Source organism: Bubalus kerabau, chromosome 16 (genome assembly GCF_029407905.1).
Source record: "Bubalus kerabau isolate K-KA32 ecotype Philippines breed swamp buffalo chromosome 16, PCC_UOA_SB_1v2, whole genome shotgun sequence".
Lineage (NCBI taxonomy): Eukaryota > Metazoa > Chordata > Mammalia > Artiodactyla > Bovidae > Bubalus > Bubalus kerabau.
This window is the reverse complement of record NC_073639.1, coordinates 47,755,010-47,772,115: the sequence shown is the minus strand read 5'-3', so window position 1 is coordinate 47,772,115 and position 17,106 is coordinate 47,755,010. Positions and strand designations below refer to the sequence as shown.

General features: G+C 43.8%; 1 protein-coding gene across 6 annotated transcripts in view; it reads left to right on the top strand.

Annotated features, from left to right (window-relative positions):
- Positions 1-17,106, top strand: part of GUCY1A1 (guanylate cyclase 1 soluble subunit alpha 1) — a 72,149-nt gene that overhangs the window by 43,236 nt on the left and 11,807 nt on the right. For all 6 annotated transcript variants that reach the window (XM_055549562.1, XM_055549559.1, XM_055549563.1 and 3 more), the window contains 4 exons: positions 993-1,702; positions 3,722-4,207; positions 7,910-8,053; positions 13,351-13,505. In XM_055549562.1, coding sequence (XP_055405537.1) covers positions 993-1,702; positions 3,722-4,207; positions 7,910-8,053; positions 13,351-13,505 — 1,495 coding nt within the window. The remainder of the gene's footprint in view (positions 1-992; positions 1,703-3,721; positions 4,208-7,909; positions 8,054-13,350; positions 13,506-17,106) is intronic.

Here is a 17,106-nt window from a genome sequence, read left to right as displayed (position 1 = left end):
CTTCATTTATGCATGAAAAGTTCTACTCAGCATAGTAACATAAGTAAGTTTTTAAAGGTTGGAAGCAATTATGAGAAATATATGAGCAGTGCTTACATATTAATACTTAGTTTGGCAGAATCAAGCAGATGAGTGACTTTGTCATACTGTCCTTTTCAAAGTTTGAGTGTGTGGACCAACTGGTGAGGTTTTTTTTTTGAAGTAGATTTGAAGAATTTGCTTCTGCTGCTGCTGCTGATGACTGACTTGCACTGAACCCTCTCTCTGGGTCGGGCACAATTCTAACATGGCCCACAAACACCACAGCAGTGCTGTGAACAGGGCATCCACGTTTCCCCTACGTTATAGATGAGAAGAGTGTGCTACAAAGAGTTTAAAGAATAAAGCAGACTAGTGAAGGAAAAGTTGTGGAAAGTAAATGATATATTCCCAACACATTTTTATTCAGGTAACATTAAACAACAAGAATGCTATTTTGCTCAAAAATAATAGTAATAATATTTACTACTATTATAATATATTAGTTTATATCATCTCAGGAAAAATGACAAAATTGAATTTCACCACCAGTGATATAAATTAATTCTATATCTGATGCTTATATTCCAAGGGGGCTAGCTAGTACCCCTTCACAACATGTGCCACTGTTTCTGATGTTAACAAGGTGGGAAAACTTCTTTTGAAAGAGACTTAACCCTGTGATTCCAATTGCTCTTTTATAGTTAAGTTTCAGGGTGATAAAAAGTCATATACTCAATTGATCATTCTTTCATAATTAACCAATTTGGGTGTGTATTTGGAGTTACTTGAATTTTAGAAATAAATTTATGCAGACAATTTGAACAAAAATGATTAATTTTGGTTGGAACTCTTATAGCAGATATAAAGCAAGCTAAATTGTCAGATAAGGTGGTATTAAAAATAGTAGTAAAAATACAGCTCTGCCAAGATGATGCATATGATATGGCAGAAAATGTGTTCTATGCTTTCAGGAGTTCCAGTGGAGATCATCAAAGAATCTCTTGGTGAGGAGCTTTTTAAAATATGTTATGAAGAAGATGAATACATCCTAGGTGTGGTTGGAGGAACCCTGAAAGATTTTTTAAATAGCTTCAGCACCCTCCTGAAACAGAGCAGCCACTGCCAAGAAGCAGAAAAGAAGGGCAGGTTTGAGGACGCATCCATCTTATGCCTGGATAAAGATCCTGATGTCTTATATGTTTACTATTTCTTCCCCAAGAGGATCACTTCCCTGATTCTCCCTGGCATCATTAAGGCAGCTGCTCGCATACTGTATGAGACGGAAGTGGAGGTTTCCTCGACGCCTTCTCGCTTCCACCAGGACTGCCGTGAGTTCGTGGACCAGCCCTGCGAGCTCTACTCCGTCCACATCAGGAGCGCCCGGCCGCACCCGCCCCCTGGGAAACCTGTGTCCTCGCTGGTCATCCCCGCCTCGCTCTTCTGCAAGACCTTTCCTTTCCACTTCATGCTTGACAGAGATATGAGCATCCTGCAGCTCGGCCATGGCATCAGGCGGCTGATGAGCAGGAGAGACGTACAAGGGAAGCCTCATTTTGATGAGTACTTTGAGATCCTGACCCCCAAAATCAGCCAGACGTTCAGCGGCATTATGACCATGCTGAACATGCAGTTCCTGGTGCGAGTGAGGAGGTGGGACAACTCCGTGAAGAAATCTTCCAGGGTAAGAAGAAAAGTTGTCCTGTTGTGATATGGATTCAATGATTTCACTTTTAAAGACTGGGTGTGAAAAATGTAAAAATATACCGTATCACTTCACAATATTTTAAACATTTTTTAATGTGGACCATTTTTAAAGTCTTTATTGAATTTGTTACAGTGTTGCTTCTACTTTTTGTTTTTTGGCTTTTTGGGTGAAGGGAATGTGGGATCTTAGTTCCCTGACCAGGGGTCAAATTTGCAGAGTCTTAACCACTGGACTGCCAGGGAAGTCTCCAGAATTTTTAATAAAATATTTCTGTTTAAAATAATTCTAAAATACTTTCAAGGCTTAAAACAAGATTCTTTGTGCATTCATTTGCTTGCTTACTTAAGGCATTACTTCACAAATATTTTTTGAATGCAGTCTACCTTTTAAAATCTTTGTGTGCTGTGCTGTGCTAAGTCATTTCAGTCGTGTCGGACTCTTTGCAACCATATAGACTGTAGCCTTCCAGACTCCTCTCTCCATGGGATTCTCCAAGCGAGAGTATTGGAGTGGGTTGCCGTGCCCTCCTCCAACGGGATCTTCCCGGCCCAGGGATGGAACCCATGTCTCTTACATCTCCTGTATTGGCAGGTTGGTTTTTTACCACTAGCGTCACCTGGAAAATATTTATGGAGTATTTTATAGCTGAATTACAAAAATACTTATGTAAAAATATGGCTTTGATCATCACAAAATAGCTGACTTAATTTGGATAATAAGAGGAATTCTGCAACAAAGAAACAAAAAATGACTTGTTTCTTAGAGGAGGCAACTAAATGGATTCTTAAGGCAATATTTAATAGACATGGAAAAAGTCAATAACTTGTTTGATTAACTGTTAGAAAATGTGGGAGAAAGTGTTCTGCTCTCATCTCATAGTAGAGAACCATGCATGATTTAGAAAAGAAGCTTGGAAACCACAGTCAATAGTATACCTGAGCTCATAGAAAGGCTCACAACGCACCTCTCTTCTGGACAAGTTAACCCAGAAGACAAACTATCTGTCCTCCCAGATGGAAACAGCTTCATTACTTTTTATCATAAACACAGTACAACTAAATGTTTAAAAATAGGTACTACTTTTAAGATGTCCATTGCAAAATCAAAAACATTATGTACATTTTTGTTTAAAACAAAAAAGCTACTTTTTACAGTTCTTTTTTAATCAGTAAATGATATCTGTGTGTATTCTTCCATGTCATTAGACACTGGTCTCTTTCATGATGGGATAGGCCGTGTCGTATTCCATTGTGTGGTCGTCCTGTACTTTGGTTAACCATTCACTGGTTGAAGGACGTCCAGGCTGCTTCTGTGGCTCTGTTTCGTTAACACATATGTACACATCTGTCTCCTTCACACATGTGAGCTTGTGACCCGGAATGAAAACGTGAAGCCCCCTCCCCAAGGGGTCCTGTGCACCCTTCTGCTGATGGCTGCTGCTGAGAGAATGTTGGAGCAGAAGCATCAGTGTAGCACGCAGTGAGAAAGCCTTGAAGCAAGAATTTGGGGCATTGTTGATTGAAAAATCATATTTTCTGTGTAATCTATGATACTGGGAGAGATTGAGGGCAGGAGGAGAAGGGGGCAACAGAGGATGAGATGGTTGGAAGGCATCACCAACTCAGTAGACATGAGTTTGAGCAAACTCTAGGACAGTAGAGGACAAGGAAGCCTGGTGTGCTGCAGTTCATGGGGTCACAAAGAGTTGGACATGACTTAGCAACTGAACAGCAACAATTCTCCAGTATATTCTCCAGATGTATGCATGCATTTTAGAGCTCATAGTAAATTGAAACCGTAAGAGAGCCTATTGTTTTTGTCAACAAGTAGAAAAAGCTCAAGTTTAAAAACAAAGGTGGGGTGGAGGGACTAATATCCTGCAAGGTGTGTGACTTGTTCAAAAAAAAAGAAGGGATTATCACTGTTCCTGTTTCCTCACTTTTTGTCTGTTGGGAGCATGAATAAGCCACAAAGCTTGGTCCTCCTTTTACACAGGTGATGGACCTCAAAGGCCAGATGATCTACATGGTGGAGTCCAGCTCCATCCTGTTCCTGGGCTCGCCCTGCGTGGACAGACTGGAAGACTTCACGGGCCGAGGGCTGTACCTCTCCGACATCCCCATTCACAACGCGCTGCGGGATGTGGTGCTGATTGGGGAGCAGGCCAGGGCCCAGGATGGCCTGAAGAAGAGGCTGGGCAAGCTGAAGGCCACGCTGGAGCAGGCCCACCAGGCCCTGGAGGAGGAGAAGCGGAAGACAGTGGACCTGCTGTGTTCCATCTTCCCAAGCGAGGTGGCGCGGCAGCTGTGGCAGGGCCACGCTGTGCAGGCCAAGCGCTTCGGCAATGTCACCATGCTCTTCTCGGACATCGTGGGGTTCACAGCCATCTGTTCCCAGTGCTCCCCGCTACAGGTCATCACCATGCTCAACGCACTCTACACCCGCTTTGACCGGCAGTGTGGAGAGCTGGATGTCTACAAGGTAGGGGGCCAGGCCCTGGATGGGGAGAGTTGGGCGTTGGGCCAGGAGCCTGTCCTGGGTGCAGACATTCTGCCTTCGTTGTATGGGTGTCTTCTGGCTCTGAATCTGCTCAGAGATGATTATTCCAGAAAGGACAGCCACTGTGTCTTTTCACAGAATTCAGGGTGACAGCGAGAGAGTGGGCTGCCAGACCCTCAGAAAGGTGACGTTTTAAAGTCAGTGAGCCTGACACTTGGACTGTGAAAGCTGAGATGAATTGGTTTGGTTTTGTTTTCTGTTTGTTTTTTTTTTTTAGTATTGATTATTTTTTTTTGGCTGCTCTGGGTCTTATTTGCAGAATGTGGGATCTAGTTCCTTGATCAGGGATTGAACCTGGGCCCCCTGGATTGGGAGCTTGGAGTTATAGCCACTGGACCACCAGGGAAATACCAAGACAGACTGTTAAGCCTGAGATGTTTCAAAGAGGGAGGATATAGCCTTTCCATCTGCAAAAGTAAAGAAGCAGGAGGATTACATGAATTGTCTTCCAACAGATTCATTCAGTATAGAGTAACAGGATGCTTTTAATGGCCAGGGAACAGAAACTCAAATCACCTGCTTGTCTGGTGACCAAGGGCAGGAGATGGCCTGTCTTCAAATCTCGTTTTCTGCCTTGTTTGCTTTGTAAGCAGAGAAAGTTAAACAACCTTTCCCATTTCTGAAACAGAGGATATAATATCCATGCACAGAGTTAATATGCATGAATAACATGCTTTATGTCCTGTAATCTTCATGAACGGAGCTCTTATAAATATTACGGTAAAAAAAATATCTGTTATTCATCAGCCAGCAGGGTTGACTGAGTGCCTGCAGGGTACCAGGCATCATTCTAGGCTCTGGGGATGTAAAGAGATTGTCCCAGAAACATAATAAACTATTTTTAATGTAACTATTGTTAATAAGGGGCTTCCCAGATGGCACTAGTGGTAAAGAACCTACTTGCCAATGCAGGAGACATAAGAGATGTGGGTTTGATCCCTGGGTTGGGAAGATCCTCTGGAGGAGGAAATGGCAACACACTCTAGTATTCTTGCCTGGAGAATCCCATAGACAGAGGAACCTGGCAGGCTATAGTCCATGGGGTCGCACAGAGTTGGACTCGACTGAAATGACTTAGCACTCATTATTAATAAGAGAACCAATGAAGAGATTCTGACTGTTTCTTTAGAAGTAAAACATTTTCTTACTGATTTAATGTTTCTTACATAGTTCTCAGCATTGGCTTGAAGAATAAAGCATGCTTCTCATTTATGTGGCTTGAATCATGTTTTAATTTGCCACATAAAAAACTGACATTTCAGAGCTTAACCTGACATGAAATAAATAAATGATTAAAGAGGAAACAAAAATTATTTATGGGACAACGTAAGCCCTGCTTGGTTCCAGTCTAGATGCTCACGGTGAAACTTTCTCTTTAAAACATTTCTAACAGGAAATTCCAGACAGAGCTGTGTTTCCCTTGGGAAAAAAGAGGTCCATGTATAATTACAGATAAAATAATTGGCTTCAGTTAGGTTAAGCTGGATGGCCTCTTGTGGAATTCACTGTATTTATTTGTAGACAGCTGATGTCTTGAGAAGGTCTCCTCTCAGAACTGTGAGGAGGTCTCGCTCTCCTCTGCAAACTGTCCAGCTGTTCACAGAAGCCGCCCACTGCTGCACGGCGCTCCCTGCTGAAATGTTTAACGCTGTTGTCACTCCTCTCTAGCGTTCAGAGCCTTACTCCTCGTGGCGAGGATGGGGCGCAGAGTCCCCTGGGGACCCAGCTGCTGTCCCAGCCAGTGAGTCTATGTCCTCGTTTCACCTGCTGTTCACGTCAACGCTGTGTGGAAACACTGGAGATGCTGTGAATAAACGGGGAGGGGGCCTCCCCTCAGAATACGCTTAGGATACAGAGTGTGTTCCCATCACCGGCTCACCTGTGCCTGGCTGGCTTCTGGGGAACAGCAAGGCTTGTTTATCCCGGCCCCGAATTGGACCAGGACTCCGTTCAGTTTCATTTTCTTTCTTTCATTCTTTTGGTCATTTTCCTGCTTGTTTGATTATTTATCTAGTGGTTTAGAATATCCTTACTGGTCCTCCAGAGTTTGCCAGCGTGGTGGGGGGTGGAGTCCAGTCCCTGTGATAAGAGCCCCAGAGCAGGGAGGGGGCCAGGGAGGGACACACAGATAGAGGACAGGATAGATTCCCTGTGGCACTGGGGACGTCATGCCACTCTTGCCAGCGCAGGGGCTCCAGCAGGGCTGAGGGGGCCTCTCCCCCTACGGAGTAGCTCTTTGAGCCCTGTGACAGGTTAGCCCCTAGGCTGAGTGCATCTTGGTGTGCGTGGCCAAGGTGATACTGTCGGATGCTAGGCTCGCTCACTGGTGAATATCCTGGGCCCCAGTGGTGGAGGAGTTGATGAGACAGCAGACTCAGGGAGCTTGCTTTCCACCAGGAAAACAGACAACAAAGGCGTGAATTCACAGCACCCTAGTTGGTGTGCTCTCTCTGGAAGGAAATAGAGCAGGTGCAGGGGAGCCAGGGATTTCACGGAAGTGGCCGGAATCACCTTCCTTGCAAGGTGAGTTTTAGCAGAGCCTGAGGAAACCAAGGACGTGCCTAGTGGTCACCTGCAGGTATACTGATCTAGACAAAGGAATAACAAATGTTTGCTATGTTTGAGGGAAAACAGGAGGCCAGCAGCTTGGGACAAAGTGAGCAAGAAAGAGAATAAGGAGAAGGATCAAGATCAGGGGCAGTAGAAAGGCAGGACAGGAACTTTGGGGGCAGCTTAAGGGCTCTGGCATTTATTCTGAGTGAAATAAGCAATTGCTGATGCTGTCCCCCTTTCTCTTCTCTCTCACCTTCACCCCTCCAGATTGCCAGCTTTGGATCAGAACAGTGATATGATCTAGGTTACAATAAGAATTTGGAGGAGAAAAATACACCTATTACAATTTGGTAGCTAATTTGTGGATTTAAATGAACTGTTGGTTTTCTATATTCAGCATGACAACTGAAAATCAATCGTAACAACAGCAATCATGACAATGATAATAACTGATCAATACATGAAATTCACAGAAGAGATTGATTTCCGATAGCTTTCCAATCACCATCGTCTCTGCCTCCCGTTTGACATCTTAGTCTCTGTACTTTATGATTAATACTCATGTAGACAGTTTATCATTGCTATGACAGCATCGAAAGTTCTTTGAAAAGTTGCAATGTTAGTTTTAACCTTAACTATATTCATAGGACCTTGATTCAGTAGTGACTTTGTTCAAAGCACTGTATTTTATGCTGAGAGGATATATCACCCAATATCTCAAACATATTATAATAGATTCAAAGTAAGTCATTTGCTTCTACAAAGTCCATTTTACATGGTGCGGGAAGAAAGAGGTGCAGTGATATGGGGGAATCAGTGGCAAGTTTGGGAGCAGACACCCCTCCTGACACTGTATTCGCAGCAGGGTACTGCCTTTCAGCTTAGAAACCTTGTGAGTTTCCTGGAAAGAAAAACCAAGAATCTGTGATTGACTCTGATGTTCCATTGGCCCATGAAGCTGAGATTTCTGCTTCATGATGTAATTTCTGCTCTATGATGTACACTGTGATGCTTCCTGGGTTTTTGTTTTTTGTTTTTTTTTTTGTAATGTGGAGAATCTGTTGTGCATAGGTGGAGACGATTGGCGATGCGTACTGTGTGGCTGGGGGCTTACACAAAGAGAGTGACACCCACGCTGTTCAGATCGCACTGATGGCCCTCAAGATGATGGAACTCTCTCATGAAGTCGTGTCTCCCCACGGAGAACCCATCAAGGTGAGCCTGCTCACGTGTTGTTCAGGAGATGTCATGAGAGTAAATGCTGGTTAGTTAGTCTTGCTGTATCTCACTGTTCTCTGAACCCTGGGTAGGCAAGGTGCCAGCGGGGAAGCTGGAAGAAAAGTCAAGGAGCTGTAGGAACTGCAGACATGTTTATTCTTTCCTGACTGGCACAGCAGCCGTAGCAGCAGACAAGCTGTATTTTCTCATGGTTGACCCAGCGGACACAGCCATAACCGTGGCCATAACGCAGCCTCAAGGGCTTTTCAGGTGGAACTTCTATATGTTTATAGAACAGAAGTGGCCTGTGCCCAAGTGGGTACATTGTGACATGCATACACAGTGCTATAAGTTAGCTCAGCTGTTACATAACCATGTATTTACAACATGTGGGGCCAGAGTGAGAGGCCATGGGGTGAGAGAGCCTGACCACCACCAGCTTGGCTAATTAGCCTTTTCCCTACAGTTAGTTATCAGTAGAATGGTGCATCCATCAGGGTTTAGTTGCATAGAGTAGATCTCCAGCTTGTTGAAGCAGCAGAAAATCTGTAAGTGGCTTACAGATCACTAGGACCAAGGAAGCCATCCATGACTTGTGCTCTCAAAGAGTGGATCCTAAAGCCATGCTTCAGAACCATGGCTTCTTCTGTGATCTGGAAGCTGCTTCTAGAACCACACAGCCACAGCCAGGCAGGAAACCATTGTGCTCAGAAAGTAGCTGTCTCCACTACTGGCTGCACAGCAGAGTTGCACCCACTGTAACTGCATCAGCAACGTGGAAATCCTGCATCATGACTCACAAATTGAATGACTAGAAACCGGGCTCCCTGCTAAGCCTGGGAGAGGGAGCACGCAGTCTTCTGCTGTGCTCACAAGGGAAGCTGTAGGCAGAAATCCAGATTCCCAGAGCTCATGCAAGGGCGTCTGATTCACTAAAACCTCAGTACATCTAGAAACTTCGAGGGAGTTTTAAAAATGTAGTTTTGGGTTTTTTGAGCCCTGCAGGGGAGGAATTTAACTAGAATGAATGTGGACTGGGTAATCTAGTAATATTTTCCAGGACACATAAAATTCCAAAATTTCTAAATAAGCCAGATCCCAGAATAAGAATGTCTTATTGCAGATGATAAAATTAACGTGCCTGGCATAGATTTAATAGATAACACATGAACAGATATCTTTATTTGTCCTACTTGAAGTGAATCTGCCACTTAACTTTTATAGAACAGTCCTCAATTGATGACCTTCAGAAATGGGCCTTTGAAATAATATGGAATCCTATCTGGCATGATATAAAATACAGAGAGAAGGAGGAAAAAGAAGGTTAGCCAGAGCTCTGGCTTATGCCATAAAGAACCTGCCTGCAATTCAGTAGACCCAGGTTCAGTCCCTTGGTTGGGAAGATCCTCTGGAGAAGGGAACAGCTACCCACTCCAGCATCGTGCCTGGAGAATGCTATGGACAGAGGAGCCTGGCAGGCTATACAGTCCATGGGGTCACAAAGAGTCAGACATGACTGAGCCATTAACTTTCACTTTCTTTTTCTCTCCAATGTTAATATCAATAGAAGCTGTATGTGTAAGCCTTCACAACTATTTTTTAAGAGAATAGTCATCCCAGTTATATACTGATGTGTGACATGCTTCCCTAAAGTTAGTGGTATAAAACCACAGAGCTTTTGTGATGCATTGATTCTGGGCAGTGGAATTTGGATGAGGCACGAGTGCCTTGTCATTTCTCACAGTATCTGGTACCTCCACTGGGAATTCTCAGTGGTTGAGGGTATGCAGAGTAGCTGGGATTACATCACTTGAACCAGAGGACCATTTCAAGATGCCGCCTATCTCACCTGCCTGGTTGTGGTTGGGCATGGCAGAGGGTGGACCCAGTTAGGACTGTCAGCCCAGTGATTACATGTCCTGCTCCAGCTGGGCAGCCTTGGGATAGTCACACTTCTTACCTGGGGGTGGGTGTCCGCTGAACAAAGTCGGTATCTGCTGCATGGCCTTTTACACCTTGGCCTTAGGAGATACACGGTGACATGTCCATTGTATTGGTCAAAGCAACCTTAAGCCTGCCCAGAAGGGAGAGGACATAGATGCCAGGTCACAACAGGAAGAGTGTGAAACAATTCTCCACTGTGTTTTAAAAGCATCACAGTGTCTGACTTTTCCAGATGGTTAATTTCTATAATTTTTTAGAAGATAATTATATTTTGTTTTGTTTTTTTTGATGAGGAATCTCATAGCATCAAAGTGAATACATAAAATATCCGGATTAATAATAAACCCAGTGATCTCCACTTAAATGGATTCTATAATTAAGATGTGTGTGTTTGGGGAAGGGGGTTAGTGCCATGATTTTTGACATTTGTAGAAATGTACTTTTACAGTTTTGCAATTGCAAGAATTATTTATAGCTACTTTCAAAGATGGTTACCCAGGTGATAATAATTTAGCTTTGCTGCTGCTGCTGCTGCTAAGTCACTTCAGTCATGTCCGACTCTGAGCGACCCCATAGACAGTAGCCCATCAGGCTCCTATGTCCCTGGGATTCTCCAGGCAAGTTTTACTGACCTATAAATTCAGGTTTAAACATGCCTTTTTATTTGTACTGACCTAGGAAATTTCTGATGGCCTTAGGGGTTACTCATGAATTACCAAAAGTGCAGACTATTTTTAGTAGTGAGAAAAAAACACTAATGTGTGTCACGGGAGCAGTTGTGACTTAAACATCATTTTACTTAGTATATGTGTAGTATATTTAATGTATAATATAATTGAGCCACATTGTAGAGGAATCCACAATTCAGTGATGGACAAGGGCAATCAAGACTCTACTGGATTTGAAGCTGTGTGTTTCTGGGTGCAAAGCCCAGGCTTTTACGACTTCTTACCCTCCTTCCCCATGAAATGGAATCACAGTGAAAGAATAGGAAATATTTTTGTTTTCAAACTCTATGATCTTTCTCCAACGTGTCATGTGTACTAACTGTCTACTGGTTATTCTACCAATTTCCTTACCAACACCCATCCACTGAGGCTTGGAAGACTGCAGGTGAATTCTGTCTTAGGATGGAGACTTTGACCAGGCTGAGAAGCACAGCGGGAGTCAGGAAGTGCAGAGTGCATGCTCTGGGAGCCTCCCTCCCAGCCCAGCAGCCAGTGTGTGGAAGGGCTATGTCTAAAGTGGCCCTGATTGGGAGACTCCCCAGCAGATTTCCACTTGGGGCATGATGGGCACCTCAAACTTTGGACCATTTTTGTGCTTGTAAATTTACAAAGATCTCTGATAAAGCTTTGGAGTCAAGAGTGCAATTCAGGGCTAGGGGAGGGAGGGAGGGGAGAAAGCAAAGGACCTTGGCCTTGTCTGTGTTGTTTGGATGTTTACAAGGAGGATGTATTTCTATATTAATTATGCAATAGAAACATTAAAACACTCTGATGAACTTGTCCTGTTAAAAGCTAGAATAACTAGGTACAAGGGAGAAACTGGTTTAATAAGAATGCCCAAAGAAAATAAAAACTTATGAAAGTATGCCTGGTATTTATAAGCAGAAGATAGCCTTTTGTCACCTTTTCTTGGTTTGTTTAAATTGTTCTTTGTTAATTGTTTATGTATAGAACCCTATTCTCCTAAGGAAGAAAAAGCTGGATGCAATAGAAATTTATGTTTTTGTGCTTAAAGTAAAACTGATGAAGAGGCTTTAAAAGTAATCCAATCCTGAATTTTTTAGGTGAGGAAAGAGTACAAGGGAGATATGGAGATTTAGAGAATGTCAGACAACCAGACGCAGAGAACAAGCCAGTGGTCACCAGTGAGAAGCAGGTAGAGGGGGAGGGCAGGGAGTGGGGGTCAGAGATACAGACCACTAGGTATGAAATAAGTAAGTTACAGGATGTGATGTACAGTGCAAGAAAAAGAGCTAATATTCTATAATAACTTTGTGTAGGGCATGATCTGTAAAATATTGAACAATTGTACGTCTGAAAATAATATCGTAAGTCAAGTATACTTCAATTAAAAAAGTCAGACTGCCAGCTATTAGCAGAATTTTGGTTTCTAATACAAATCCCTTGATTCATGATGTAGTGCTTTTGTTTAAAAATGTTGCAGAATTCATGGTTTAACAAATGATTCTCAGAAGTTTCTAGAAGAGGTCTGAAATTAGCCATAAAATTTGGGAAGTCTGGGGTCTCCTGTATTCTAAATTACAGCTAGGTGACTAGGTCCTTAGCCTCTGTGTACAATACAGGGATCTGATGGAACTTGTTTTAAGTGGTCAACTGAACATAGAATTTGAAAATAGCAAACGTGGTGTCTGATTGTCATCTTAAACACCCTTACTCTCACTTGCTTCGTTGTAGCAGTGATTTAAAAATCTGTGCCTCCCCTAAGATCAGCCAGTTTTCAGTCTAAAAGATCCCAGTTTAAAACATTGCCTTAAAGTGAAGTCGCTCAGTCGTGTCCGACCCTCAGCGACCCCATGGACTGCAGCCTTTCAGGCTCCACTATCCATGGGATTTTCCAGGCAGGAGTACTGGAGTGGGTGCCATTGCCTTCTCCGAAACATTGCCTTAACTCCTTAACTGCTCTCCAAATTATCAATTGCTTTCAGAATTCCTAAACATTCACCTCAGTGTATTCTGACTGCCTCTTATACCCAGATATGGCACGACTCTTGTTTTCCATGGGTCCAGATGTTGACTGAAGTGTTTATAGTCGCTGCGATCCAGGCTCAGCAATGCCAGCTTTCTGCTTCCTCCGTCATTTTCTGCTTCAATATTACAATTCTTTTTCTCCCCGGGTTGGCCATTTGAATAGTGAGGTAGTGTCTGGCATAAAGTTCTTGTGAGCAAAATACCTAAACACCCACACTTTATATCCTGAGAAGTGACCGTGTTTTGGGAAACAGCTTCTGGGCTCCAGAAGTCCTGTCTCTCTCACCCAACGGACAGAGGATGTTCACATAGCCTGCAGAGACTTCGTCTGGTCACCATGGCGACTGTGGTAGGTTCGTGGGGGGGCTTTGATTCAGATAGGAAAGACGAGTGAAATACACATTGTGTGATAAACCCAAGTGCATCCATGAGAAGTGAAGAGGGGTGACTGATGCCCCACTAGTGGTTCTTCCTTGGAAGGGAGGAGTAGAGGAACATTGGCTGGAGGTTTGGAGGAAGGAGGAGGTGTGGGAAGAGCGAAGAGTATAATAATTTCAACAGGTCCACAAACAGCACTGACAAGCAGGAGTGTTTTTCCAATGGCGAGAACACTGACTGACTTTTCGCTTTCAGATGCGCATTGGGCTGCATTCTGGGTCAGTTTTTGCTGGAGTTGTTGGAGTTAAAATGCCTCGTTACTGCCTTTTTGGAAACAATGTCACCCTGGCTAACAAATTTGAATCGTGCAGTGTCCCCCGGAAAATCAACGTCAGCCCAACCACTTACAGGTATGACCCCACTGAGCGCCTGAAATGTACTCTTTTATATGCAGTTGTCATTTTTGTTCATTGATTTGTCTCATTCTTCATAACATTTTCTTGCTTAGATAATATTAGAGAAAAGTCATAATGGAGTCATCCTCATTTTAACTCTTTTTAAACTACTTGTTAGTCTATGGGAATGACCCTCCTGAGATACCTGTAGCCTGGCTGTCATCCTCAATGTATATCCTGTCTCCCCCATTATTACCCTTTAAGCAAAGGGTAATAATGTATTCCTTCTCACAGGCTTGGGAGGTATTCTAACACTGACCAGAGTTACAGAGACTACACAAATTGATGGGCATGGTCCCCGAAAAGAACACCCTTAATTCATGTGCCAGGTGTATATACAGTTTATCTGCTTTGAAAAATCAAAGTATAATGGAAATCCTTGAAGAACAAAAAGGTTTTCCAGATCTAAGCAAATGAACTGCTATGATGGTTTCATAGCATCTTCTTTCTACTCCAAACAACTTTCCTTTCCAGCCCTGATTCTAAGTTGAAAACCTTGCTTTGTTTTGCCCAAGAAAGGTTGAAACCTGCTAAGACCCGCTCCAGCTTCATGCTCAGATCCAGTGCACCTGGCTCCCTGGCATTCTTGACTGTGTGTGGTTCCTGTCCTGGGGACCAACAGCCCTGCTCTGGATTTGCTGTCCTTTCAAACGTTTTCTTTTGAAAATATCAGCCTTGTGTATGATCAGTTCCTCCAATGAAATGATTCTTCCCATTAAAATACAGCCATATCTGTTTACTTACCTCTTTAAAGGTAACATCTTTGTTTTGTTTCCAAGACTGTCTCTGCTGTCTCCTTGCATTCCTGCTCCTTTTCCAGAAAAAGTCTGCACACAGGTCGTCTATGCTCAGGGCCTCCCCTTGCTCTTCAGCTCACTCTGGTCGGTGTTTGTCCCTCACAGGCCACTCCAATGGCTCCCAGCAGGGTCATGGGCGCCCCTTGCTAAACTCAGGGTCAGTTCTCTCTCCTTATCTTCCTCACCATCTCAGGATGTTTTGAATATCTTCTTCTTCAGGCTTTTGTGACAATGGATTCACCAGGGTCCCTTGTGGCTGCTCCTTCTCCTTGTCTTGGTTGCTGCTGTCTCCACAAAACCATTCCCCACCAGGTTATTGCAATCCTTAATCAGTAGAAACTGACTAGAGGCCAGATAGAAAATTTAGGCAAGGCTTTATTGGGGCCCCTGCTGCCTGGAAAATCCCATGGATGGAGGAGCCTGGTAGGCTGCAGTCCATGGGGTCGCGAAGAGTTGGACACGACTGAGCGACTTCACTTTCACTTTTCACTTTCATGCATTGGAGAAGGAAATGGCAACCCACTCCAGTGTTATTGCCTGGAGACTCCCAGGGATGGGGGAGCCTGGTGGGCTGCCATCTCTGGGGTCGCACAGAGTCGGACACGACTGAAGCGACTTAGCAGCAGCAGCTGCAACAGGAGGGAGTGAGAACAAGTAGCAACAAGTTTCCCTTGCTTGCTCCTGGAGTGGAGGATAAGCTAGTTGCTTTTATGGGGTGAGGGTAGGGTGTGTCCAGGGGTCTGGCTGAAGGGGTGGCTTAGGTGGATTCTGCATCCCTCTGGTGGTGTTGAGTGCAGGGGGCATGTGCAGTACCCTACTTTTGCTTCCAATCCCCTACTTTTGCTCCTCAGAAGTGGCAGTTGGGTTTTCGGTCTTTTTGTATTTTTTGGTCCAAAATTTGCTCCAGCTGCATATGCACATAGTTATTTTTACTCCCACAGTTTCTTTGTATTTTGTTGCTGGAGGGAAAGATTGTCCAGGTGCAAGCATTGCAGCAAAGGATCCCCAGGTCCCAGGCTGTCTCAAAACCACTAAACTTTGGAAAATTGTCCTGCCCAGAGCCATGTCTGTGTTCTCATGTTTCTGAAATGTTATGATTTACCACTTTTATCTCTAGCCTGACCCATGATTCTCTACTGAGCTCGACTCATATAATTCTGTCCTGTATTTCTACTTGGATGACTAATTGACCTATTAGATGGCTAATGTGATCATGTTAGAACAACTGATTTCCAATTCCCCACCCCCATGTGGATAAAATCTACTTCCCACCCAGCGAAACTCCATCAGTCTCTTTAAAGAGCAGCAGTGTCTACCTAGTTACTCAAACCAGGGACCTCAGAGTGATCTCTCCCTTCTCCCCATCATGCCCCACCCCTGCCTCCACACGTGTGTCCTGCACATAGCCTTTCTCACCTCCTTCAATGCCACCACCCCAGCCAAGCATCACCCTCACTCTTGTATCTCGTGTGCCTCCTCCTTGGCTCATCCTCCACACAAGAGCCAAGTTCTCTTCCTAAACCATAAGCAGATCTGTCATCCCTGCCCTACAAGCCCTCCAGTGGCCTCCACTGCAACCAGAATAAAATCAGACTTGTAACCACAGACTCAAGTGGTGTCTCTGGTCATAGTCACATCAGCTCTTACCACCTCATTTTCTTCCACTTTCTCCTTATTTCATGGATCTCCTGCAACCCCAGCCTCGTTTTTATTCATCAGACTTGCTAAACTGATTCCTGAATCTGCTTTCTCTTTCTCTCCTGGGTCATCTCCTGTTTTCCTCCTTCTCGTGATCTGACCTTAAGTCAAATGTCATCTCCTCAGGGACACATTCCTCACCTGCCCTGGATACACCCTCACGTGGTCATCTCAGCTCATCCCTGTGCCTGAAATGGTTAAGTTCAGGACAAGGGTAGATTTTATAAGAATTCATGCAGATATAAAAGGTGATTGTTTCTTTGCAGAGCTTTAATGAAAGAACGTTAAATCCTGGAATGGTATTTCTCAACAAAATAATATTAGGAAGCTTACCTTCCTTGATATATTTATGAAACATGTACATTTAGGACACAGACTACATCCCCACACCCAAAAATATCCACTACTTTCAAACTTCTGTTTCCAAATTCTAATCAGTAATTTAGAAAGTAGCAATGTAATAGCAGTTATACATTCCTTTTTTTTAAAGGCCTTGAGGAGTTTTATTCTCGGGGACAATTTTCTGCATTTTTATTTGTTTGTACTGAACTGCAGAGAACTCACAGAGACTAGGTTCGGTACTGTTTGAGTGTTGGATCAGTGGATTGAGGAGAAGGGTGTGTGATGATCCAAGATCATTAAAGACAAAACTGGGGCATAATGGAGCATAATGGAGCCACCCCTGTGGGTGGGAAGGTTGACCTAGGAACTCCTGAGGTGACACAGAAGCAGGACTTGGATTCTGTGAGGGAACAAGGAGCGTAAAGGGCAGATGACAGAATTAGGAGAGTTGATGCAGCCGCTTGGAGGACATGGTGTCCAGTCCGGGGGAGTAAGAAAACCGCCTTCCGCGTGTGAGCATCCGCCCTGGGACTGTTGCTGCTAATCTCGGATCTTTCTCTCCTCAAGCTTTCATCTAAATGGTTTTATATTTCCAACCTGTTTTTCTTATAAATTTGGATTTTTTAAAAAAGATTTAATGAACATTTCTAATTCCATGACACTGTGTTTATCTGTAAGTTTCTTTAAAAAGCATGGGATTTGTAGTCAGAAGACATGTC